The sequence below is a fragment of the Phodopus roborovskii genome, unplaced genomic scaffold (assembly GCF_943737965.1).
Source record: "Phodopus roborovskii unplaced genomic scaffold, PHOROB, whole genome shotgun sequence".
Classification (NCBI taxonomy): Eukaryota; Metazoa; Chordata; class Mammalia; order Rodentia; family Cricetidae; genus Phodopus; species Phodopus roborovskii.
Window position 1 is genome coordinate 13,861,246 of NW_026126409.1, and position 26,552 is coordinate 13,887,797.

At 47.5% G+C, this 26,552-nt stretch overlaps 1 protein-coding gene across 4 annotated transcripts in view; it reads left to right on the top strand.

The window, feature by feature from the left end:
• The window catches only part of Arhgef10 (Rho guanine nucleotide exchange factor 10), a 110,721-nt gene that overhangs the window by 67,285 nt on the left and 16,884 nt on the right, over positions 1 to 26,552 (top strand). For all 4 annotated transcript variants that reach the window (XM_051182074.1, XM_051182072.1, XM_051182071.1 and 1 more), the window contains 11 exons: positions 666 to 836; positions 2,226 to 2,371; positions 3,862 to 4,037; positions 13,704 to 13,819; positions 14,312 to 14,439; positions 14,582 to 14,682; positions 16,101 to 16,222; positions 17,007 to 17,093; positions 18,445 to 18,671; positions 19,230 to 19,387; positions 23,137 to 23,279. In XM_051182074.1, the coding sequence (XP_051038031.1) occupies positions 666 to 836; positions 2,226 to 2,371; positions 3,862 to 4,037; positions 13,704 to 13,819; positions 14,312 to 14,439; positions 14,582 to 14,682; positions 16,101 to 16,222; positions 17,007 to 17,093; positions 18,445 to 18,671; positions 19,230 to 19,387; positions 23,137 to 23,279 (1,575 nt within the window). The remainder of the gene's footprint in view (positions 1 to 665; positions 837 to 2,225; positions 2,372 to 3,861; positions 4,038 to 13,703; positions 13,820 to 14,311; positions 14,440 to 14,581; positions 14,683 to 16,100; positions 16,223 to 17,006; positions 17,094 to 18,444; positions 18,672 to 19,229; positions 19,388 to 23,136; positions 23,280 to 26,552) is intronic.

The window sequence follows — 26,552 nt, forward strand, 5'->3', positions numbered from 1 at the left end:
AACGAAAAGCCTTAAATACCAGGACAGTTGCCAAGTAGGGAAATGGGGTCTCAGCATTAAATACATGCCGTTGGGAAAACTCCCTGTGGGTGAGGTGGACACAGTCGTGGCTGCAACCTGCAAAAAAAATGTGGGGTCTGAGGAGCACGGTGGAGTGTGAGGTGTACATGCATGGTGCTGTGCAGTGAGCCACCTTCTTCAAGTTCAGAGCCTTTGTGGGGCGTGGAGACAGGGCACACAGACCCTGCCAGGTGAATTGGCCTTGTGGGTATAGTAGATGCCACAGCCACACATTAACACTGGGGACTTCCGTGAGTAGGTGTACTTGTCTGACTCCAATAAAAAAAAAAAAAAAAAAAAAAAAAAAAAAAAAAAAAAAACACAGCCTGGCTGTCCTGTCCTGTCCCAGCCCGGCCACTGCTGGCTTTCTGAGATTGTGGCCGGCTCCTATGATACTGGCCCACACTATATATTTTTTTCATCAGCAGTTTCATTTTTACACAAAGAGCTGACTGGATGTTCGGCCAAGTGTTGTGTTGAGATGATCTTACCCCTCTCCAAGCCCTGACTCTCTTCCAGAGATGACTGGCAGCCCACGCCACTCCACTGCCTGACGGAGCGGTGTGCTGACTGCTGACCATCCACACCCTGCCTCCTGCTAACAGGACATGCTGAAGAACACGGCCAAAGGACACCCCGACAGGCTGCCCCTTCAGATGGCGCTGACGGAGCTGGAGACCCTGGCAGAGAAGCTAAACGAGAGAAAAAGAGACGCTGACCAGCGCTGTGAAGTCAAACAGATAGCAAAAGCTATAAATGAAAGATACCTGAACAAGGTCGAGAGAGGCCTTCCTCTGCCCTTTGCTGAAGTATTTTTGCTTCATGCTAACAAGCCAGGGTGACAATTTATTAATCACTAGGGTAGCTCTCTCTGCTCAGCTAACTGTTGTGGTTGGGGCCGGGAATGCCTGGGATTGCATGTAAAGCCTTGATCTCTGCCCACTTGTTTTCTCAGGAAAGGGGTGCATAGATTTGGTAGCTCCTCATTTGGATGCAAGGACCCCCCAAAAAGTTAAGGACAACCTTAGTTTTAGTTTCAGAATCCCATGTCTCATTTTAGTTAACTGTTTGTCTGTACCCACCTGTGCTGAGTTGTGTGTACCCCAAAAATATGCTTGAGAACGAAGAGCCCTCGTTGGCCAGGCTGTTTGACTCCCTCCTTACCGAAGGATTTCTTGCAGCAGACCTTCATAGGCTTTCACGTTCATTCGAGGCCTCATCTGTGGGGAGGAGTCCATCTACATGTAGGAGCCATGCTAACCCGTGTGGTGTATTCACTGTTGTTAACACCACATTCATTTTCTTCACAGTGGGGGAGATGTCCTGCTCGATGAGACTATCCAATGGCTTACCGCCAATGATTTCATGGCTTTACAGTTTGACAAGCATTTCTCTGATCCTCTCAATGACTAAAAGTTTTCAAATAGGGAATTGCAGTCGGCTGTGCTCTTGATGTGATTTGTGTCATTCACAGTTGTGCATCTCCGTGGTGCTTGGTGTGAGAGTTCACTAGGAAGGATGTCACACTGACTGCAACCCGACCTTGATCCTGTGCACAGACCTTGAAAGTTATGATACTGGCTTCTAGCCTGTTTCTGAGAGCTAGGCAGTCAGGGTAGTCGTAGGCCAGGCTCAGAGGTGGTAGTGATCTTCTGGACCAAGAGTGCCATTTCCTGTTGTGAGCATGAAGTGACATCCCATGGAACTGATGGGTATAGTAACGCATCCTTCCGGGGACTGATGTCTCTTTGGTTCAGTGACACAGAGAGTGGCAGACAATACAAAGACCAGATACAGCCTCTGGAGGAAATAGCCCAGTGGTGGGACACTTGATGGGTTGCATGAAGTCCCGTGTCCAATCACTGATAGTGGCGAAACAACAACAGTCGATCAAGTCTAGATACAGACTTACATTTGCTTTAAAGTCAGTTGCTAAGCGACTTTTCTCCCCCAGTGCTGACATCCATAAGATAACGTAGTTTAAAGTCACACACTGAGCCCCAAGCATCTGCCGTGTGGAGTGAGCAGGAGGTATGGGGCCCTTCTTACAGAGACTCTGCCCCAAAACATGGATACTATAAGGTTGTGTAATTGGGGACTGCCCCTTCCTTTCTACTTTGCACGAACCTGGATGTACTGACTGTTGGTGTCTTTTGAACGCTCAGCTCCTCAGCAGCGGAAATCGGTACCTCATTCGATCCGACGATGTGATCGAGACGGTTTACAATGACAGGGGAGAAATCATCAAGACCAAGGAGCGTCGACTCTTCATGTTGAACGATGTGCTTATGTGTGCCACCGCCAGCTCACGGTAAGAACAAGCCCACATCACATGTTGTCGGCGGCCTTACAATGACATGCTCTGTACATCAGAAAATAAGGGAGGGGCAGCATTCACTCTCAACAGAACTGCACTGAGCTGTGGCCAAATTCAGTGCCTTAATTAAAGGAAACTCCTTGCGTTTTTTATGTTTACTTATTGATTTATTTTTTGTAGCATCATCATCATTAGTAGTGTTAGGATGCTGAGAGTGAAACCCAGAGCGCTGCATACAGACTAACTCTGGGACTGAGTTGTTGAGGGACAGTGGGTCTGCTAGAGGGAATCAGGTGCATACAAGTGAACTCACATAGGCTGGTGCTGGAGCTAACCCGAATTGTGTCCTCTCTCCACCCTTGTCACCTTGGCTCTTGGTTGTCATTTATCTGGTTCTCTAAATATACCGTTGATAGGTATTTCCCAGTGTGCATACATTTGGGTCTACCCCCCCTCCCACTTAGTCCCCATTGGTTCTATCACTCTGTTTGGCTTCAGAACAGTTCCCCAGCACATAGCTACTGTGGAAAGCTGAGGGAATCTGGGTGGGTGGGATCCTCACGGGTTGATGTGGGGCCAGCTCCAGTAGCTGTGAGAAACTTCTGCTGGCCTGGCAGGAGCATTTGATAAGCCTTTGGTGATGCACGGTGGCCTAGCAGAAGTACCTGCACTGTGAAAGGTGCATGGCATGACATCTGGGTTGTCCTTCCTGGAGAGCAGGCTGGGAACTATGCAGCTACACATTACCGTAACATGACACTTTATCGCCCACCATCACCCTCCTCCTATTACCACAGTTTGGGCAGAGAGGATATGTGGGTGACAGTTGATAGCCATAGTCACCCCGCTGACTCCTTGTCAGCAAGTGAAGGGCATTGACCATGAGGGTCAGACTGGCCACTCAGACACTGTCTGGCGTACCCTGGGCAACACTGTGGGTGTGCATAATTGCACGAGCTGTGGGTTCTACTGCTGCTTTGGCCATAGGTGTTTGTATTTCTCTGTGTTTGTGTTCCATATTGTGGTTAGAGAGAGAGAGAGAATACATAGGTCTTTGTTTCATACACACACACACACACACACACACACACACACACACACACACACACAATTAATACTTCAGTCATAGAGTGTGGTGTATGACTTAATTTTATCAATGTAACTATAATGTAGCTGTATAAGAATAAAGGGGGAAGCTAGAGTCAACCCAGAACCTGTCAGAGAACATTTCTGAACATGGGGCATTTTCTGCATATTCCTCAGACATGGTGTCTGTGAGTTCTCGGGTTCTGAGTGAGATTGTAGAGAGGAGTTTCCTTGCCCATCCTGCTGAAGGCCTTGGCTGGAGCCAGTGACTGCTGTTTGCAGGGGGATGCTGAGTGCATTGGCAGTTAGACTGCTGCTCAGGGATGGGTGAGGGATGGGAGGCATCGGAACTTGGCCCCATGGTCATCTGTAAAGTAACAGCCTTCTGATTGTTCTAGGACCTCTCATGAAAGTCATGCTGTGATGAGCCAGAGGTACCTGCTCAAGTGGAGTGTCCCTTTAGGACACGTGGATGTGATCGAGTACGGTGTTTGTTCTGGCACCGGGGAGCACAGTAGGCACCATGCCGTACACTCTCCTGAAAGCCTGGCGGTGATGGCCAATGTGAAGCCACGTAAGTGACAGTCCTGTCCACCTTCCTGGGAGCTGTGGGCAACATGAGCTCTGAGCCAGGCCCTAATGTCCTTCCTGGAGCTGGAGGGATACATCTGTTGAGACAGCCCAGTCTGCTGGTCTGTCTGACTGTGCACTGCACTGGCTACAAAGTGTCAGTAAATGGGTGAGTAGTGATGTCAGGAGACTATGGGCAGGCTCTGCTCTGTGCAGCTGGTTCCTTTTCCCTTCAGTTCCCCGTGGGGAGCTTCTGCGGTGGCCTTCACAGTGACTTGGCGAGGGTGGCTCAGCACTGCACAGTCAGGGTTCAGCTGGAGGTTCTGACCTGAGAGCAGGAATCATTGCCTTCTTCTCCTCCTCCATTTTCAACCTGAATAAAGACTAGCAAGATTTAATTCGGTGATTGGGAACTGTTCACAAGCATTAACCTTTCAGGTTAATCTGTTCCTGATATGCCCAGAAGTATGAAAGCGGACATCAAAACTCTGTGCTTCTGGTTGGACATGAGCATTCCTGTATGGAAATACGGGAAAATGGATTAGTGAGTGTCTAGTCCAGTCCTTTCTATTTTCCTAATTCCTGGAATGTTTATTGGCAGTTTGGTCATGTGCCGAGGAGGCTGGTTCTTGGAACATAGTATCAGCTATTAGAGGCCTGGATGATGACTGTAAGTTGGACACCCCACTTAAAGCAGCGTGTGACTTTATCTAGACTCTCAAGTAGAATTGAAATACCAGAGTGTCCTGGAGCACCAGATGGATTACAGGCAGATGAACAGTGTGAGGAGAGAAGGGAAGAATGGAGGGAGGGAATGCAGGGTGAGAAAATGGCTTTCCAAATTGTCACAGTTCACTGAAATTTCATTCTAGGGGAAATTGAATATCTCTCTGAGTGCCCTTTGAATTCCCTTCCAATTATTCGGAAGTGTTGATTACAGGGTGTGTTTGTAGCTTAGCTTGCTCCTCAGTGTTCAGACAGCTATCAGTGACTCTGATTGCGAGGTAAATTCAGGGTGGACACCCAGACTTACATTTTCTTATCATCTTTCTGTTGATGACTTGTACTAAGCAAATGTAGAACAGGGTTAGAATTAGTAAGGGACATCACCGGTAAGTATAAAGCAGGATGACCTGACAGGGTCCTGAGGAAGGAAAAGGATTTGCCTTATTGAAGCCCTGTGTGTTGCAGTTACCACCTTCCCATACCAACTACTGTGCAAAGCTGAGTCATCCCTGAACGCTCTGAATCATCCCCCAGCACCCACCATCTCTCTCCCACTTCACCGTGAAGGCTATAGACGGACCTAACCACAGGAAACTGAAGGAAAGAGAAGCCAGCCAGTGCAAATCTGAGCTTGCCCACTGCCTGAGTATTAGGTGTGGTGTAGGATGCTGACTGCTGTGGAGCAGCTAAGGGGAGCTACTGTACAGGAGAGGGGAGCTGTCCGCACCCTGAGCTCAGGAGCATTGCTGTCCTGTCTCATTAAGAGGGATTTGGAAAGTCCTTGGAGACATGCAGATTGCCCTTTGCTGGCAAGTGTTGGTTCTGTGTCGTTAAGAAAGCACTAGATAACTTCAGCAAAAGCAGTTTTGGGGGGCATCTTGTTACATGCTCTCCAACAGTGAGACAGTTGTTCTATCTTCTAGAGAGTTGCTCTGCTACTCGCCGCTGATGAACCCACGTCTTGGCACAGCGTGTCTCATCGCCCTGTTGCTGATGCTGATGTAGAATGCCATGCCCTTTGAGGTGGTAACTTAGTGGGCGTTTGACTTCATCTGTTCATTTCTCCCTTGACTTGCCATTCCTCATCTCCCCAACTTTACAGCGTGCTGTATGGAAAGCTTCTGTAGGACAAAATAGCGAACATTGCAGTTTCCAGTGGGTGCTACAGTTTAATGAAGTTGGTACTGCCCTTTACATTTATTTATTAGAAGCCTGTGATGAACTGGGTGCTGAGTCCTGTAAGGGAACCTGGCACTGACCAGGCCATCCCGACACACAGATGCTGCACTGTGTGACACATTTCATAATAGAAGTAGGAATATAAGCTTTGACAGATAAAAGGGAGATGGTGTTCTCAGAAGCAGTGCCTTTAAAACTAACTGCTGGGAAGACATGGGGTTCTGTAGATGGAGGTGCATACCCTGTATGACCCTTGTGTGTGTACACTCAGCTGGTGACCCCTGCTTGCAGCTGTACTGTCATGGGTACTCCTGAAGGTCTGGGGCAGCTGTGGAGGTCCATCCGGCCCTGGGGTCCATGGGAGACAACCCCTGAGATGCTGTTCCACTCTTAGGAACATAGAACTGGAAAAGGCCCGAGTTGTCTATCTGCTTGATGCTTGAGACCCAGTGAGTCTCCATCTGAGTGGTATGCATAGCAGTGATGACTGGATCTTGAAGGGCCATGAGTGGTGTGCCTCCCAGACTCCGCTTGCCCACTTGCTGAGGTTTAGTTGCAGGCCAAATATGTCTAACATGTTTAATGAGATGCTTTGATATATGTGTGTGTTAAGTGAAATGCATTGCGCAGCCAAGTTGGTTAGCCAGTCGTCACCACAAGCCGGTACCGTTTTACCTTTCTTCCTTCTGGTGGTCAGGTGTTTAAGATGTATTGCTGGTAAGATGGCTCAGCAGGCATGTGCCACCAAACCTGACTGACCCGAGTTTAATCTCTGTTGCTTACACAGTAGAAGAGAGAATCCTTCTCAGGCTCCTTCAAGTTATCTTGTGTGCGTGCAGGCCTAGGTGATGGGGTGTTTTCCTGCATCTGAGGGGCTTGCTGCCAGGCAGTGGTGGCATGTGCCTTTCATCCCAGCATTGAGGAGGCAGGTGGATCTCTGAGTTTAGGCTAGCCTGGTCTACAGAGCAAGTTCTAGGACAGCCAGGGCTATACAGAGAAACCCTGTCTCAAAACAAAACAAATGAACAAAAAAAAAAAAAAAAAAAATGCAGAGAGAGAGGGTTTGCTCTTGCTGTTGCTACAGCCTATGTTAACATTCAACACTGGAAAGGGCTGGACTGGGTTTGTGTGGATTCACATCATAGTGGGGTCAAACTGTCCTTAGGATCAAACAAGCTCTCCTCCAGGCTGCCCGTCAATCACACCAGCACCAGGCTGAACTGGTTGGCAGTCAGCTCAGTCACATGGAGTCTTGCTTGGGCTTCCTTCAGAGTCTGGCCTCTGTGGGTTCTTTCCCCTTTCCTTGGGCTGATTATCATGGGGCATTTTTGAGAAGCTAGGTAGATGTTTTTGTTCTGATTGAAATCATGTGACTTTGGGGCTGTTTGAATGACTGAAACATTCAGTTAGGGAAGCTGGGTCTGTTGTTTTGTGTTGGAGGCAGAGTGTGGGTGTCACTGCCTAGCAACCGGTGCTGGGAAAGGGTGAGGCTGTGCCAGCAGAAGCAGCAAGGAGCTGCCCCTTCATGGCTCCAAGCACCTAGAAAACAGGCTCCTGTTGGGGGCAGGGCATGCAAGTTAATCTCACTGAGTTTCCATGATAAACTTTTCACGTAGAGAGTAGAGAGAGGCTTGGGAACCAGTGAGCCACTCCTCCAGGGACCCATGCTTTGGGTTAAGTGTTGAGAGTCCCTGAAATTACTTTACAAAGTGTGTCCTTTTCTGGGGCAGTCTAAAAGGTTTCACTGACTTTTCAGGCTTTGGCTGGTGGTTTGGGAGACAGATTATGCCTGCTTAGATGGAAGCAGAAATCCACAACTAACCAATGAGCCAAGCTCCTGGAGCACAATCAAAGTGAGGGAGGAGCGAACATATGAACAAAGGAGTCAAGAGCATGATGGGGAAACCCACAGAATCAGCTGAGCTGAGCTAGTGAGAGACCACTGACTCAGAGCTGACAAATGGGGAACCTGCATAAGACCGAACTAGACTCCCTTAATATGGGTGACAGTGGTGTGACGGAAAGAGTATGTGAGGCCACTGGAAGTGGGTCCCAGACCTAGCTCTAATGCACAGACTGACTTAGTGGAGCCCATCCTATATGGAGAGATACATCGCCCAGCCTTGACACAGGGGTGTGGGGGATGGAGAGGCGCCTTGGCCCTGCCTCAAAGAGACAATGGGACAGACTTAGTAGACTTCCTAGGGGAGGCTTTACCCTCTCTGTGGAGCAGATGGGAGGTGGGGGCTTGAGGGGAGTGGGAGGAGAGAAGGGAGGGGAACTGGGATTGGAATGTAAAAAATTAATAAAAAAAATTGAAGAAAAAAAGAAAAAGAAACCATGATAAAACTTAAAAAAAGAATGCTTGTTCAGATTATTTGCTCACTTTTAATTGTATTAATTGGATTTTTATTACAGATGGTTTAGATGTAATCCCCTGTCATGTGATTAGCTTCCAATCATCTTTATGTCTTCTAAGCTATATAAGTTGATTGCTCTTTTTTTGCTGTGTGGAAACTCCTCAGTTTGATGTAGTGCCTAGTCTTCAGTGTTTATTTTGTTATCTGTGCTTTTGGGGTCTTGTGTGAAAACTCTTTGCCAAATGGTCCTGGAAAAGCTAGTTATTCACACACAGAAGAGGGACTGGACCCCCTCCCACCAGTGGCACACAGAAGTCAACTGTGAACCCTGGTGTTTGCTCTCGGGGAGCAGTTAGGTATCAGAAGCCTGACCCAGGGAGGTGAGGACAGGAACACAGACTGGAGCTGGTTGCTGTGCCAGAGAACAGCAATTCCTCACAATCCCTGCTGATTCTCTGGAGGCCTGGGAAAATCAGATGGGATTCTAGGGAAACGAGGGGAGGATGCTTGCCTGGAGATGAGATTGGTGGCAGCTCCAGGGGGACAGCACATGGGAGCCTGTGGTGACTCACTGCTGACTGCTTCCCTTCACACCTGCTCCCTGCATCCTCCACTTCACAGCCCACCCCTGGTGGAACAGCTTGTCCGGGCCTGGGAAACCCTCTGCCCCCAACATCCCTCAGCCAGCATCAGAGATATTTCAGCTTCTAGACTCGGTGAGGGTCGTGTCTGGGTCCACACCCCCACCCAGGTTATTGTCGACGTCCTCGCTGTTGACTTAGCCACACAGTCCCTTCCTTGTTTGCCACATAAGATTCCATTCAGCTTACACCCTGAGTTTTCTAACTAGTTCTAGGGATTTCCATAGAAACAGTGAGGAGGGGAGGGGAGTGTCCATGAGAAAGTCGGGGAAAGATGTGGAACGATTGTGTGCCAGCCACAACAGAGGACCAGCCCACCAACTCTGCAGTACCCAGCATTTGTCGCCAGGTAGCTGGAAACCAGCTCTAACCAATCTTCTGACTGTGTGTTTATACTTAGGGAGTTTGGACTAGAAAGCAGGAAGTTCTTTCCTGCAGGGAAGTAGCATTTGAGAGCACTGTGCTCTGCTGGCTGTCAGTGTTCAGTGTTCATCTTGAGCAGAGGTACTCTGGCTTGCTGCCTGGCATTGGGATCTGTGGCCTCTTGTTTTTCTGCACCCCCAGTGTCTGCTGCTCATGCTCAGGTGATATTTGGTACATCTTTCTATGCCAGGCAGAGGTGGACACACCCCGTGCAGTCTCATTATAAAGGTCTTTCATTCACTAGCAAGAAAGTAGCCTCCTTTCCTGTCCCTCCCCCCATTCACACCAGGGGTGGTACGTATGACAGGTGTGTGCACACACAATCTTTTTTTCTTCTTCTTCTTTTTTTAAAGACAAAAAAAAAAAAAAAAAAAACAAAAAAAAAAAAAACAATGTTTTTTCGAGCTGAGGGGTTGACTCAGTAGGTAAAGTGCCTGCTGTGTAAAGATGTGGCCACAGTGCAGACCCATTGTCTCTTCCCTGAGTGGTCAGCACACACTTTGGCTGTTGGACGTGTCCCCATGCTTCTTCCCTCTCGGGGAAAAGTCTCCAGGTGTCTGTGAGGTGACATGAACAGCCTTACCTCAGATCCCTCCTGTTTCCTGTCACCTTCTCCCCTCCTCATGGGGTCTCTCTTGCTCAAGACTCTGCCTGATCACCCACCACTTGCTTTCCTTGAAAGATATGGCTTTGGTTTTGAAGGTTTAAGTAGAAACGTATTCTTTGCTTAAACATGTGGCTCACTCACAAGGTGAGTGGGAGGGAGAGTTGTTTTCTTTCCAAAACCAAGCACAAATGCTCATATTCTCGACATGCTCGAATTTGAAACACTCACCAGGAAGTTGGTGTCCCTTGTTGTTCACCCTGTTCTCAGAGATGAGAAGTAAGGATGCTGGAGCAGTCCCTCAGCAGCCTGGTACAGACCTGCTTCTTGGTGCAGACTTCTGCTCTGTGACCACCGTGGACACTTGTCCTCCAAACCAAGGCATTTCTCCTAAAAGGGCTCATCAACTGAACACTAGTATAAATAAAACCAGACTAATTTTTGGGCTAAAACTAGATATGAGTTATGGTAAGACAAAGGTACAGTGGTAGAGAACAGAGCCAAGGAGGTGCTGTGACCCTGTGGGTCTGAGAGGGGGTTTCATGGATGATGGGAGCTATTTTGTGAGCCCTGGAACTAGTTCTTTCTGGTCTGTGACCTAACTGAAAAGTATTGCAGGCATCTAAAATGTGTCCTGAAGTTCTTAGAGCTGCTTACCAAAAATAAAAGTCAACATTTATTAATGACCAGACAGCTAATGGAAAGTAGATACTGATCTAGAAAGATAATTAACATTTGCAGTGTTGCTAACAGCCTGGGCTCACGATTTATTTGATAAAGTTTATACAGTGAGCGCAATGGATGAGTTGCCAGATAAAAAAGTTCTGATTTGTAAGCATAATGTAAAGAAAAATATAGTCATTGTGTGCATCGTAGGTGTATGTGTGCATAGATGCGCCTTGCACATTTACTGCATCAATTGAATGTATTAGTGATAGATTCCACATCACTAGAATTCATTCATCAGTATTTCAAAAAAGGAAGGAAATCGAGGCCCTTGCCCCTGGAGTAGTTTAATCAAGTTTGACTTTTCTGGTTTTTTTTTTCCCCCCTGTGTCTTCTGTCTCTCTGTAACTAAAGAACTGTGTCTATAATTTGTCTATTGTATGAGTCTGAGTCTGTGCCTGCCTGATTGCTGTCTTGTCTTGTCTGTCCCTGTCCCTGTGTCCCTCACAGAGAGCCTTTGCTCTGTTTTATTTTTATTGAACAGCTTGGAAAGCGTCATGGGAAAGGAATGAGGGGCACTTTCCATTCATCTTTAACAGTGTTTTACAAGGGATGAAACTTTGCCTTGTACATATGAACCCTACTGACCTAGATAACAAGCAAACAAATGCTATCAGATAATTACCTGTGTGCTGCTTCCAGCATTTGTGGTGGAATTTATTGCATAGGTTTGCTTTCCACTTATTTGCTGTTTTCAGCATTTATTACCATAGCATATGTACACACACGCACACACATTGCCCTCTGGGTCAGGGACATGGAAGAACGCATATCTTAAGATTAAAGCTAAGTATTAGCTTGGGTTGTAGAAGTTGATTGCATGGGAAATACAAGGCAAGTAAAGTTGATTGTTACATTGTTCTCTTAAACCTGGTTAAACAAACAGGCTGAGTACACAGTATACATCAGTCTTGAGTCTTAAGTAAACTTAAGGTGTATCATTAACTAAGCTGTGAGGTCCAGGAAGTCCCAGTCTTCTCAGAATGCAGGAAATGCTTTCAAAATAATGATTGCCACAGTTTACTACTCATGTGGTGAAACTTCAAGATTCTGGAAAGGCACCTAACTCAATAATGCATGAAGGTGATAAAAAAGCAGGTCTATATTCCGAGTAACCACTCATATGGTGGTGTCTCTGACACAGCTAGAGTGCTCTGTCTTTAATGAGACTGCTTGTATTTGAGATATGCATATTTATGCAGCCTTTATCATGGGAGAATACAGGGGTATCTCAGCTTCGATACAGTGACATATTGGACAGAATGAAGGATGGAACAAGAGGTGTGATTCTTAGGACAGGGTGAAGATTGAACTCACAGACTTCAGTGATCAGACTCATAAGAAGCTGGGGAGGTTAGCAGAGGAGCCTGGAGCCCAGCTGGTCACTGCTCAGCCTGGGACCCTTGAGGCAGGGCTGTGGCCATTCTGCTGAGTTCCAGACGTCAAAGCCCCCATGCTCTGTTCAGCCCCAGTGAATCTGGCCCTGATTCTGGCCCTCTTTCCCTTACTGGTCCCATAATGATGACTTATGTGATTCTGTTATATGGAAAGTGGGAAAAGGACAGGATGAACACCATGCAGGTTTGCAGCATGGGTTTTGAGTGTAGTTCTGAGTGCAGATCCCTTTAGCTTCTGCATGACCCTGGATGGTTTCCAAGGAGGCTGAGGGTCTGTTCTCAGCAGTCATGTACCTGTGGAGTCTAGAGATAAGTATTTGCAAATCACTCCCATCCCCCCTCCCAAGCCTCTCATAAGTGATGGAGCTGGCCTGATTATTGGGGTTGGCTGGTAGGAACTGACTGTGGACACACAGACAGAAATGTGTTCATCACTTCCTGACCCAAGCTTATGGAGAGAGCTATCATGGAATAATAAGGATCTGGAAAAACAGATAGGATGAATAGATGTTTATTCAGGAAGAAATAATTTACAATAGAGACAGATGAATGCCAGCACGTTCCAGTCCCAAGGATGTCTCCGGATGCCGTCTGTCTCCTTCCAGGAATCAAGAGCCCTGGGGTCAACCTACTCCAGACCTAGTTCCCCCAGGTCACATCTGCACCTGTCCCATCCCCAATGGGCGGGGGGTCAGTGCAACAGGTGTGGACAAAGTGAATATCTCACTACGTGAGCCATTTCCAGTCCTTTCTAAAGATTTTAACATTGGGAAAAATCCTTAGGGAACTCTGGTGTTGAATACCTCAAGTATTAAAAATTTGTCTGATTAAATTTCATGTGTGGGTATTTCTTACTAATAATGATTACATTTAAAATTAGGGGATTTGGGGTGCAGCTCTATTGACAGAGTAGCTTTCCTAGTACACTCGAAGCCCTGAGTTTGATCCCCAGAACTGCACAATGCAGCATGGTGGTACATGTTCTGATCTTAGCAATCCTGAGAGGCTGGAGGACCAAGAGTTCAAGGCCACCCTCAGCTACATAGGAGTTTGAGGAAAACCTGAAATACCTGAAATTTCCTTGTCCATCCATTAATCCCACCATCCATCTCTTTCACTTCAAACAAATTGTGAGAGTTTCTATAAGATAATTCAGCAGTGTCCTTCAAAAGAGTTGAATTTATCAAAGACTGACTTGGAGGTCTGTGGGCAGATGAGGGCTAGGACACTCAAAGAGTTCTGGACCTGGGCTGGACCAGTATGAAATCAGAGATCAGAAACTGATGGTGTTTGGATAGGATAGGGCCATGAGTTCAGTGTCATCTCAAGCATCACAATATACAGTTCTGTGAGGCCAGACACATCCTCTCAGAAGGCAGGTGGAAGGCTTCATTCTGTATACATAAAACTATTTCAGAATAGCAGCTAGCCAAGGGATAACTCCCAAATGCTTGAAGCTATCTTATTTTTTTAAATTCTAGATCCTCCCCAACTTAAAATGAAATTTAAAAAAAAAAAAAAAAAAAAAAAAAAAAAAGCAAACCTAAAATGTATTTTGGTGCCTCCCCAGGCAGGAAGTGAGTGAATGACTCTTGTCTTTCTTTCACATTTCAGACAAAGTTTATATGGGTCCAGGGCAGCTGTACCAGGATCTGCAGAACCTACTGCATGACCTGAATGTTGTTGGTCAGATCTCACAGCTGATAGGAAACCTCCGAGGGAGCTATCAGGTAACGGGACCTCTGGGATGGGATGCTACTGTGGCTTCCAGATCTGTGAGCATGGCTTTGTCCCCAAGTTCTCCAGAATCGAGCCCTTGGGTGTCCTTAAGGACTAGGCCCAGTGTGACTTTTCTGTTGTTAGGGGCAGTATAACTTTCCTTCCTGCTGTAGTACTTCAGCTTCAGTTATAACTGTGTGTGATGAGCCTCAAAGGATTCACTTTTGTAATTGGACATGAATATGAGTCTCCCTGGGGTGTGCATGTTGGAGCTTTGCTTTTTTTCCTCTTCTAAAAGTGTGTGTAAGCAAAGTGTACTGGCTCATGCTTGTAATCCCCCACATACACCCTCAGCAGGATGAGGCAGGAGGATTGCCATGAGTTTAGTACCAGCCTGGGCCACACAGTGAGTTCCAGGTCATCCTCAGCTAAAGTGAGACCTTATCACAAAACAAAGCAAAATGCACTAAAGCCTAACAAACATTTATGCATCTCCTCTCTAGAACTTAAACCAGTCAGTAGCCCATGACTGGACGTCAGGCTTACAACGACTGGTCCTGAAAAAAGAAGAAGAGATCAGAGCTGCTGACCGCTGCAGAATTCAGTTACAGCTCCCGGGAAAGCAGGACAAGTCAGTAACTTCAAAGCGAAAACAAAAGCAAACCATAGCAGTTCCTTGTCTTATGTGTTTTCTTGCTTTGTGATTGCAGTTAATGGCAGACTGTGCGTGCTGGAGTGCAGTCTGCAAAGGGGATGTTTCTCTCCTCTGGCAGGTCAGGGCGGCCCACTTTCTTCACTGCTGTGTTCAATACGTTTACACCTGCTATCAAGGAGTCCTGGGTCAGCAGCCTGCAGATGGCCAAGCTGGCCCTTGGTAAGACGCAGGATTTAAGCTAACTGGGCATGCTCCATTAAGAAATAGACGTTTCAGAGTCATCAGAGAAGGTGGTATGATGGTGCTTACACCTGGGAGGTTAAACCTGGTGGAGAGAGAAACCTCCTGTGGCATGAAAGCATAACTTTGATTGGAAGAACTAAATCAGTCAACAGCATGCCACCTGCTTCTAACGTGATAAGGCTATAGCCCTGGTCCACAGCCTGAAACCCTGAAACCCTGGTGTGGGTCAGCTTTCAAGGAGCAGGACCTACACACATTATCTCAGCCTCTGTGCTGTGACTGTGAGTGCAGCGTATCCATCCCTTGTCACTCAGGACCACCAGCTCTAGAAATCAGTCCCATGGTTTTCCTGTGGCTAGATGGGGCTTTATAACTGAGTTCTAGCTCTTCTGACCTTTTCACCTATGTAAGTGGGTAGGTAGATCGATAACACAGATGATAAATGATAAACAGGTTGGCAGATCAATGGATAATAGGTAATAGGGTAGATAAATGATAGGTAGGTAGACAGGTAGATGAGACATGATAGGGAAATAGATTGATAGGCAGTAGGTATATATGTAGACAGATGGGAGATTGGTGGTAGGTAGGTGGGTATGTAGACTGAAAGATGAGAGGTAGGGAGTGAGGCAGATGCAGCTCTATATAGTTTGTATAGAATTTACACACAGATTTCTTACTCAGCTTGCACTAGGGTGTCCCTCTGTATACATACATGTGACATGCGAGTGAGTGCTGATGTGTGTATAGATGTGGATGTCTGTGGTTGATTACCTGTATGTGGGTAGGTGTGTGCACCCATCTGTGAAATCCTCTTTTAAGTGTAGGCACTGAACTGTCCCCTCCCTCTCCCCCGAAACAGAAGTAGGCTGTTGCTGGTTAGGGAAAAGAGAAAGACTTTTATTGTGAAAGGGAGCCTCCCTGATCTGGCTGAGGACAGGGACATAGCTCTCTGTCCTCACCTGGGTGACTCACCGGGTTGTGTCTCCACAAACAAGGGGCTAACTCCTTGTGAAATAACATGGTGGTGAGTTCCCTTCTGTTTTTATTCAAAGCTAAGGTGGCCATCTTCTCTAGGAGTCTGACCAGCTTGGCTGCTTGAAGGACCCTGACCCTAACTCTGTCAGGTGGACCCAGCCCATGATGCTGGCATATTCAGTTCAGGATGGATCGGTAGTGTGAGGCCCCTATGACATGCTGCAAATTAAGCTGCGGCAGTGAGAATTCACGTCTCTCCCCACCCCCTCCTCCAGCTAAGGAAAGGCAGTGTTGCTTCCCATGATAAAATCATTTTTGCTCACGAGCAAGAGTGTTGGGTACAATTGTTGGGATCAGAGGAGGTGCTCATATCCACTCCAGAAGCTCAGCTTTGCTCTCTCTGAATGTGCCCACAGAGGAGGAGAACCACATGGGATGGTTCTGTGTGGATGACGATGGTAACCTAGCCAAGAAGGAGACGCACCCTCTCCTGGTGGGACACATGCCTGTGATGGTGGCCAGGCAGCCAGAGTTCAAGGTGAGGGCCCCGAGTGGTACCAGCTTTTGCAGAGGGTTTACCTGGGTAACACTGGTGTAGGACCTGCACTACCACTTGAGAGGAAACATATTACCGGTATGGGAGATGCCATTGCCCGGAGCCCACCAGTGAGGTTCAGTCACTGCTTGTGTGGCTGGTTGCTGTAGGCCACGCCCACTGTGCTGCAGCACCTGCATCTTCTGTGATGCTCTGGCCTGATCAACAGTCCCTTTCTGCAGAGGGCCAGGATCCCAAAGCCTTTATCTGCTTGATATGTGCTCCTTCTCTGCTAAAGTAGCAGAAGTGCCTTGTGGACAGTGTCCTCATCTTAGGCACCAAGGCCCAATGCCATTGGCAAGGTACTGTGCCTTTGTTTAAGAAATGGCACTGTTATCTCTCTCTTATTCCTGGCACCTGACCCACTTCATGGGGACTGCCTCGCTCCTGTCTCATCTCAAGTGAGGCACTCGTTTAGAAGCCTCAGAACTCCTGCCCTGCAAAACCACATGGCACACGTGTCAGGAAGGCCCCTGGGCACAGCATCGGGTATCCTGCTCCTGGCTTTGTCCTTCTGGATGATTTGGCATGCTCAGCTGGCTTTTGACATGGTTAAGGGGATCTAAAGACAGAAACGCAAAAGACCAAACCTCCTTGTGAATCCATGTCTGCAAAATAAATGTGAAATTTACACAGTTAGCTGTTTGTGTGCATGGACTCAGGGCCATGTTTCAGCCAGCCAAGGATGGAAAACATTTTGAATCCATGGTGTTGTATTCCATTGTAGATTGAATGTGCAGCTTATAACCCTGAGCCTTACCTAAGCAATGAAAGCCAAGCAGCCTCTCCATCCGCAGCACGTGGCTTCCTCTGGGTAAGGCTCCTTGCTTGTCTTTAGGCGGTTGACAAAGAACTGTCGGGAGTTTGCCAGAGACTGCCTGGTTAGCTTTCCAGAAAGAACCCCCCCCCTCAGGTGTAGGTTTGGGAACTAAAATGTTGGCTTTTATTCTTTTTCATCTATAAGACTTTTTACAGCCGAGGAAAGGTGCAAGACAACGAACTTAAGTGCAGTGGGGATAGCCTTGGCATGTCCTCTACTTTGGTGTTTCACATTGACTTTCCTCCTTGTCCAAAGCGTTGCTGGCTTTTTACACTGTTGTCTTGGTTAAGATGAGTTTGTTGTGTGCAACGCCGAGGCTCTCAGCAGTACTCCCTGACAGCAGCCCTTTCTGGTTCTTACACCAGAGGAACTTCCTTGGGCCTGGGTCCATGACCTCCTTCCTGTGCCCTTGTCCTTTTCAGTGTCCATTGCTCCAAGCTGAGAAGTCTGTTGGAGCCCTGCTCCTAGTGTGATCAGGATGGAGCAGCATGCTCCATCCCAGCTAGGAACCAACAGAGAAGCTAAGCTCCTTCTGGGTTGTAGTTTCCTACTGAGCAGATTTGTAGATGTTGGTGGATGATTTGCATACACACACACACACACACACACACACACACACACACTCACTCACGACCAGGGAATTGGTGAGTTGGCCTTCTTCCAACAGTGTCAGAGGGGGTTGCTTACTTGTAGCATGGCACGCATGCTGGAGAGGTGGGGAAGCCTGGCGGCCTGCCCCAGGTTGGAGGGAAGAATAAAGATCTGAGAGTTCTGAATATCAAGTACCAGGAACTGGGCTGCTGTATGTCAGCAGGGGTCAGGCTCCCTCTAGACTGTTGACTGTGGGGAGGACTGTAGACATGCACAAGGTTCATTGCAGAAATCCAGGATCTGCATGGCGGCACATGGCGTGCCCCCTGCTTTGGGCTGCGTGTTTTCGGTTTTTTCACCCCTTGAAGGGTTGTTGTCTTCACTGAGGCTGAGCTGCTTTGTGGCACCTTCCGGCCAGCTTACTTCACACTGCAGCTAATTTGCTCTTTATAAAATGAGCTCCTGAACAGGCCCTTGCAGCTGTGTAAGGGACGAGGGTCTGATTGGTGTTTGATGTGTGCACTTCTTGTCACTTGGAAAATAAAGCTGTGTCCATGCTAATGAAAGTTTTAACAGTCAAATGAGATGGGCTGTGTTAGGCATCCTTTTACTTTGTTTGCTTTCTCTGTGTTCGATCCACACATGAAAATCACTGCCTTCATAGGTCAGGTTCTGCAAGCCTGATGAGAAAACTTAGCAGTTCCAGATGTGTGCCCAAGTTCACACCCTTTCTCCCTCTCACAATCTGCCTCAGATTGGAAGCTGTAGCAATCAGATGGGTCAGGTCGCCATTGTCTCCTTTCAAAGTTCTAACCCCAAAGTCATCGAGTGCTTCAACGTGGAGTCTCGCATCCTGTGCATGGTATACATTCCGGCCGAGGAGTCAAAGCCCCAGGAGTCCAGTGATGTCACGGATCCAGATGCCACAGCCTCGAGAGCGTCCCATGTGCCCACCATCTGCCTGGGGACGGAAGAAGGGAGGTAGAGATTGTCGATGTTACAGAGATTTCCCTCAGTGGAAGATGTACCACGTCACCTCCCACATGGCGCAGCATGAGCCTAACATAAGATGCAAGGGGGAGGGGGTCGGCCCCCTAAAGTGATCAGTCAGCCACACCCATGGCGTTTACTACAGTAAGACATAAAGGAGAAAGTTCCCCACTGTTTGCCCCTAGAATGATTTGTTTTTGTTAATTTTTCTTAAAAATACACCACTTGGCCAGTTTTGGAGTGAAGCAATATTTTATGTTATAACCATGTGGAATATTGACACTGTTTAGTGACAGATTAAACATTCTAAAATATATAGGAAGAAAATGAACTATGACCCAGAATTTCTCTTTAAGCTGTGAGAATGAAATCAGGATGGCTGCAGGTGTTCTAATGTAGCCAAGTGTGTGTTAAGAGGGGGTAGGACACGCACCATTTGCGGATGCTGACTGGTGCCAGGTCTTGTCACGGGGATGGGGGGTGAGGGTGGGGATGGGGGGGGCACCACTTCCCCCATGGGCCTGTTAACGTGTGTTCTCTGTCTTGCAGCATCTCCATCTACAAAAGCAGTCAGGGCTGCAAGAAAGTGAGGCTTCAGCACTTCTACACCCCAGACAAGTCCACCGTCATGAGCCTGGCCTGCTCCCCACAAGGCCTGTATGCTGGCCTGGTCAATGGGTCCGTTGCCAGCTACACCAAGGCTCCAGGTAACTATGAACACTCAGCCCTGACCCTTGGCTAGCAGTCAGTCTCACCTCCCAGGTTGCTGCTTATCACTTCTGGTTCCAAACCTGGGTGGCCTGCTCCTTCCCCAAAAAGGTACAGGGCCTTCTTCCTGCTCCACAGTGACTCAGATTAATGCAGACTGGCTTTGAAGGCCCACGCTAGTGCTCTTGGGCACTCTAGACTACACCATGCTCTCCTGGGCCTTCCTCCATCACTCAAGCCCACTCTCACTGGGTGGGCAGGGGGTGGATAGCCATCTAGGCTTGGCTTCTCCAATCTAAGATCCTTCCATTGGCACTGTTGTGTCTGGCCTCATCTCCCTCTGTGTGTGCCCTTCAGCCCCCAGTCTTACGGCATGGCAGTATGTTAACTAGCCATCCTGATGGGCTGTGATGAAGATGGAAAGAGGACTGTCCAGGGGTCACCTGCTCTTCTCTGTAGACCCTTCTGCCTCCCTGGCTTTCCGGTCCCTCTATGGTTCTCCCTGCAGAGGGTGTGACAGCCCACACTGTTCTTCAGACTTGGGGAACTTGCCCGGATTGTGGATGTGATGCTGTCGCTTTCATTAGCTTTCCTCATGAATTTCAGCTGTTGCTTTGTGGGAATGCTTTTCCAGGGATTGTCCTTGCTGCTGCACGGCTAGTTGCCAGGCTTCCTTGATAGTCCCTCGTGCAGGCACATAATATAGATATGTTAAACTGAAGCCTAGAGGCTGACGGTCTGCTGCCAGGCATGCTCAACAAATGCCCAGGTCTACCTTGCACACTTGGCCTCACAGCTCCCTGAGAGCTGGCCTCCGCCCCTATGCATTACCTAAGGAGTCTCAGAGCCACCCTCTCCAAAGTAGGGTGTGGGATTTCCTGCCCTGATGCTGCCCTCTAGACCTACCAGTGATTTCTGAATATTTGTCACTGGGCTTTCAAAGCGGCTGGTGAGTTCCTTGCCGCCCTGCGGAGACCCATCAAGGTAGAACTCTTATCTGGGGAGCTCTGGACTTTTGTCCACTGTTGCTGTCCGCCACTGTCCACCTCTGCACTTTGTGTTCTCCACACCTCTCTTTGGTGGGGACCACATAGCATGGGAATATTGATTTTTTTTTTTGTTTTGTTTTGAAAGTTGGAAGGGAGTTGACTTCAGAGGGATGCAACGGGTCTTCAAAATTGATTTCAGAAGTTGATGTCCATTTTTCCATGGTGTGTATGTGAACTTTTGAACAACTCTTGGTGTAGTATGTCTAAGTTAGATTAACATTTTACTATTAAAACTTAAATAGTGATTTACTTAGACTATACTTCCACTTTACTTGGTCTTACTTTATTATTTTTAATACATTGGAGACCAAACTGAGCCTTGCGCTTGCTTGTTGAGCAAAACTTTGGCCACTGAGCCATGTCCCCAGCCCTCTCTTCCAGTACAAAGTTGATAGTCCCTTTCCTAAACCGTCTGTTTTTAGAGGTATTTTGGTTTCACTCTAACTTATTTTCTTTGCTTACCCTTCTTAGAGAAGGCACATGCACAATGCTCAGGGATTTTTTTGTATAGCCTGTATTTTTCTGTTGTTGAATTTACTGATTGCCATTATATTGTTTTACACTTCCCTATTCATGATGCCCTTTCTTTTCGGTTTCCAGGAAGTTTTCTTTGATCCTTTCCCTTGGCCATCTGGTTTCCTTCATTGCTGTGCATCCCTGGGCTTGGCCAACCTAGCTTTGTGCTGTATTATATAGTATGCACCGTGTTACACAATGACTTCATAGTCTCATTGACTCTGCAGCCTTCCTGCTGTGTTTTACAGTGCCTGCACATTGCGGGCAGGCCTGGGTGGTAGAGAGTGAGGTGGTCCTTCATCCTTGGTGGTGGAAGATGTGATTGATTGGAGACTGTGGCCTTCCCAGACAGGGGCGTTTGCTTTGGAGTGGGGCTTGGGAACCTGGGACTTGATGGGAATGTTTCAGGTTGTGAAGATTTGGGGTTATCACTATTGTTAGCTCATATATGAAGTCTGGCTCTGGGTGCAGATGACCTACTAGGAAGAAGTTGTCCTCAGAGTTGGCCCAGGTTCACACACTTTCAGCAGTGAGGTTGTGCATGGCCCTCCCAGGGAGACAGGAATACAGTGTCTGAGGAACAGAGGGCTTGCTTAGATGGCCAGAAAACAGAGGCCGATTGTTGAAGTCAAACCTTAACCAAAGTAAAATGTCTGAAGTGGGTCATCCCACCTTTGATCTTGGAGTTCCTGTTTCAAAGAAACTGTACTGTCAGCCAGCAACAGCACACACTCCTCTGGCAGCCTGCAGGCAGAGCTCTGTTTGCCTTCAGAGGTCTGCATTCCCATGCCATGCCCTTAGGAGCCTGTGAGCATCAGGGGACACTGTATCCACTCTGAACATACACCAGTTCCATCACAGGTACAGGCTGCAGTGCTGGGGAGGGCCGTGAGTACCACATGCGGTGACTGCGTGTATGAATGTTAGGGCAGGTGAGAGAAGTGAAGGTGTGTGCACGTGTGTGTATGTGCATGTGCACGTATGCACGTGTCTGTGTGCATGAATGCATGTATGTGTGTGTACGCACACACACACACACACACACACACACGTGTGTCTAACCATATGTGGACCCAGTACACTTGTTGCTGGAACACTGGAGTAAAAAGCCATCCTGCAACATTGTGCAGGCTGAACAGAATCCCGAGAAAGGTGCTCTGTAACAAGAAGCCCACCACAGTATTTGGAGCTTGCCCAGATGCCTCTAACAGCCTAGTTCAGCTCTCTTTGCTCATAGGCTTTGTACTCAGAGATTCAGGACAGAGAAAACACTGAGACCTTGTTTTTTTCCCCGCATGGCAGGGAAGTCATGTTAGTGATGTAATTACCATCAGAATCCTGGGACTTGATGAATGAAGAGTCAGTCACACATTTATAGACACTGAGACCTTGTTTTTTCTGAGCTAAGAGAACCCACATGGCAGGGAAGTCATGTTAGTGATGTAATTACCATCAGAATTCTGGGACTTGATGAATGAAGACACATTTATAGGATAATCACATCAGCCAATTTAAAATTCTCATTAAATCTTGCTGTCAATCTTTACCCTTGCCACGCTATTGATTCACACTTCATTTAAGTTATGGCAGAACTCACCCCAGATCTCTGGAATATACTTGTGGCTTCCTGGGGGGTCAAGAAAGGGCGGGAGACCTTAGAATAGCATGGCCTTTGGTTTGGTTTTGGTCTCTTCACCTTCCATGAAGACAGGTTCTCCTTGTGATGCTGGAGGCATCACAGGATGTATTGAAAATGATGCCGTCCTTCTGACAGCCAGTCATTTCACACATTACTGCTGTACTGTAGCAGAATCTTCGGAACCACGTGACAGGTTCTGCAGTGAATGTCTGTATATATCTCATTTTTAGTTCTTGAAAATGACAGTACTGCCCTCATCTTACAGATGAAGACACTGATACTTAATTTACAGGAAGCAGGGAATGTGTGTAGAGACATAGGCCAGTAGAGAAGGTGGGTCCCATCCTACCTTCTGTCCTCTGTGTCTTCTATGTGCTACAGGCCCTGTGAACCAGGGCTGGTTCCAGGGCCCCTGAACACTCTGTGTTAAATACAAGCATCGTTTGTGGTCATAGTTGGTACTTGGTTTGTGTTTTTGCAGTGAGGTGTGGTCCTGTTTCTCTGTCCCCATGTTCAAGAGGAACTAAAAGTATTTTCTTTTAAGATGGATCCTGGAACTCAGAACCCCAGCAAGTGATCAAGTTGGGCGTCCTGCCTGTCAGAAGCCTTCTCCTGGTGGAAGGTGTGCTGTGGGCAGCCTCGGGAGGGCAGGTGTTCATGGCCAGCTTGGAGACACACACCATAGAGGTGAGTGCTGTAAACCACACCCTGCAGTCTCCTGCTGTGAACAGGGTGTCTCTTAGCAGCAACCAGGCATTATGCAGTGCTTGGCAGTAAGGGATGGTACATTCTGGCACTTTGATTAGAAAGATACATTAACTCAGCTATTTCCTAACCTCTTCTCTGGGGCATAATTGCTATGTTTGCCTGCTAAGTAGTGGAAACATTACTTTAAAAATACATTCGTTATAAACAGCCATTGGTGACACATGGAGTATCATTTCTCATTAGTGGGCTGGGGCATCATTCCTGGGATGCAGGAAGGACCATAAACTCACAGGATGAGTGAGGGGATCACTGTGCTCTCCCAGGACACCAGACACCAGAACTTGCTGCACTGGGAAAAGAAATTGTGACTTGCTGACATAACCTTTCACACCTAATATTTAGTACATGTGCACCAATATTCATTTTCAAATTTGGGGAAATATTTCCTGTACATATGACCAAGAGTTAACATACTTAGTGCACAACAAGGTCTTCCTAGACTTGAAGAGAGAGACAGCCAATCTGTCAGGGTGTTGAGAGGGCCTGAGAGGCAACTGACAAGAAAGGAAATGCACAGTCCCACACCCTGAAGCCTCAGTGATGACAGCATGGCTTGTACAGCAAGGTTCTGTTTTTGTGTATAAACTTTATTTTTAGGGCCACTTTAGATTCTTGGCAAGACTGAGCAGGAAGTTGAGATTACAGTGTCTCTCTGCCCCCTTCACCATCCCCCATGCATCCTCCCTGAGCTTCCCTTTGTTGCCATCTGCACCCATACGCATGGTGTCATATTTGTTTTCCTCAGCAGGCCTGAACTGAGATGTCATTGCTGTTATTTGGTGGTACCGAGGTGCAGTAACACATGTCCATTGTGGCACTATACACAGCCACCCCCTCTCTAGAAACCCTCTGTCCTTCACTGGTTTGTTGTTCTTCCCCTCTGAGTAACCTCCTACCTTCTAGGCTCTACTGTCCAGAATGTCAAAGGGAAGGTAGTCAGAAAAACTCAAAACAAGCCTCTGCAGCGGGAGCTGGTTAAGACGAGGCATGCTGCCCAGCAGCGGAGATGTTCAGTATGGGCAGTGAGGAGGTGTGTCACTCATTGAACAATGTTGGGTCCACATACCACACCTGCCTTTGGTCACACCTGCTGCTCAAGTTCCAGTGTATGTTTGCACCTCACAGATCGATAATCTGTGTATTCTTCATCATGCCATGTCTTACACTGCTTCCTGCACAGATTGCTAATGCCCAGTTAGCCCATATGTATTCTACTGTCTGTCACCCTGCTCTTCCCTCTGTAAGCTCAAGTCACATGGGTGTTGTCTTTTTGAGCCATTAAAAATGAATCACATGAGGTGGTGGTGGTGGTGGTGAGGCACTCCTTTAATCCCAGCACTCAGGAGGCAGAGGCAGGTAGATTGCTGTGAGTTGGAGGACAGCCTGGTTTAGAGTGGGTTTCAAGACAGCTAGGGCTGTTACACAGAAAAACCCTGACCCAAAAAACAAAACAAAACAACAAAACCCAAACCAATCATCACAAAATTTCCTTTAAGTGCCATATAAGAGGTAATGTGTTTTCTTTTTTGTTTTGATTTTGTTTGTTTGTTTTTTAGGTGTGGCTTATTTAATCTGACATATTGGAATGACTGTTCAGAAATATGCAAATCAAACTGCCATCATCATTAGCTTCAGAAAATATTTGCAGGTCATCTCTGGTGGTGTTTGTCAAGTCACCAGAGCAGAGCTACAGGCCATTTGCTAAGAGATCACATGTCACATTTTTAGACATCGTTCAGACATCTATTTTAGGACATATATTGGTAGCATGTTCTGTCGCCATGCATGTTCAGCACTCTACTACCTGACCGAGCTCCCATCTCAAGAGCTGTAGATTATAGTGTGCCCTGACTGACATTGGGTTCATTAGTGCAAATGCTGTCTCGGGCCTGTAGACTCCCAAAAGCAGTTCAAGGGTCAGGAGGTGAGGCTCAATTAGAACAAGGAGGATTCCACCTGGGGCAAAGGTACAGCCGGCACTGCATTTCCTGGGTAGACCCAGGCTCAAATCTGTCCCTGGGACTACAAAAAGGTAACTTTACACACCCCCCAGGCTGACCCTGAACTGAAGATTCTACTACTCAGTCTGAGTATGCCACTACATCATTGCCTGATTCTTTTAAGAGGTGGCTCCTCTGTGTTCCCAAGACCCAGCCTGCCTGCTGGCCACAGAGAGGCAGAAGGAAACATGGACAGACGTTTCCCCCCCCCATAGTTCATGGTAACTTTGGTCGCTTTTCTATCCACTTGTGAGTCACTGTTGTGGTAAGAACTTGCCCTTCTTGCCCTTGGAGCACAGAACCCTCCCTACCAAGTCACAGGTGCCACGGCAACTTCCTGGAATTTTGTTGCAGCCCTTGTGGGTACCAGTGACATCGTCTTGTAAATAACATTCTTAGAAAGTTCCAAACCCTATGCCAACATGCTGCACGGGACAGTCTTGATGACTGGCAATGTCACCTTGCTGATTCTGTATCTGAAACAGCACAGGGCCCACCCATGGCCCAGCTTTGTGTTGCATGATGCTCCCCTGGGCCTCTAAGTCAGGGCTGCCTGTTCGGTGAAGGGAAATGCCTGTATCCAGCACAGCACACTGGAGATGCAGTCACCATTTTCCAACAAGATTAAGTTGTGCTAAAAGAAGCATACATGAGCCTGCGTAATGTTTTGTAAGCCATCCGTCATTTTTATACTGAGACATAATGGCACTATTTTAAGATTTTCCCCCCCAACTGGCATGATCATCACCATCATCGTCATCATCATGGTCATTATTATCATAATCATTTGTAAACTAAAACCAAAAAGGCGGGGGGGGGGTGCTCTGCAGCCCTCCCCAGAAGGCTTCTATGGTAAGACAGTGTTCCCTCTCAGCTTTAAGGTGCCTCGTGCTCCAGAGAGAGGCTCAGCACTATCTGTCTCCAAGGCTCAAAGGATAGAGCATCCAGATCCAAGTACTGGTCCCCTCTAGGCAGTTTAGAGCCTAAAAATAACTAAACACATTTATAGAGAGAACAACCTGCTTTTCTGGGAAAATGAGATTCATGCTGTTCCTGTTTTGTGGGCAGCCACAGCTGAGATGTGGGTGCAGCCCAGGACCTCAACCTGCGTTCACCCAGCTGGGGTGGGGGTGCTACTGCTGGATGGTGCTGCCCTCCTACACAGGAAGGAGGTTCTGAAGCTGAGGCGTGT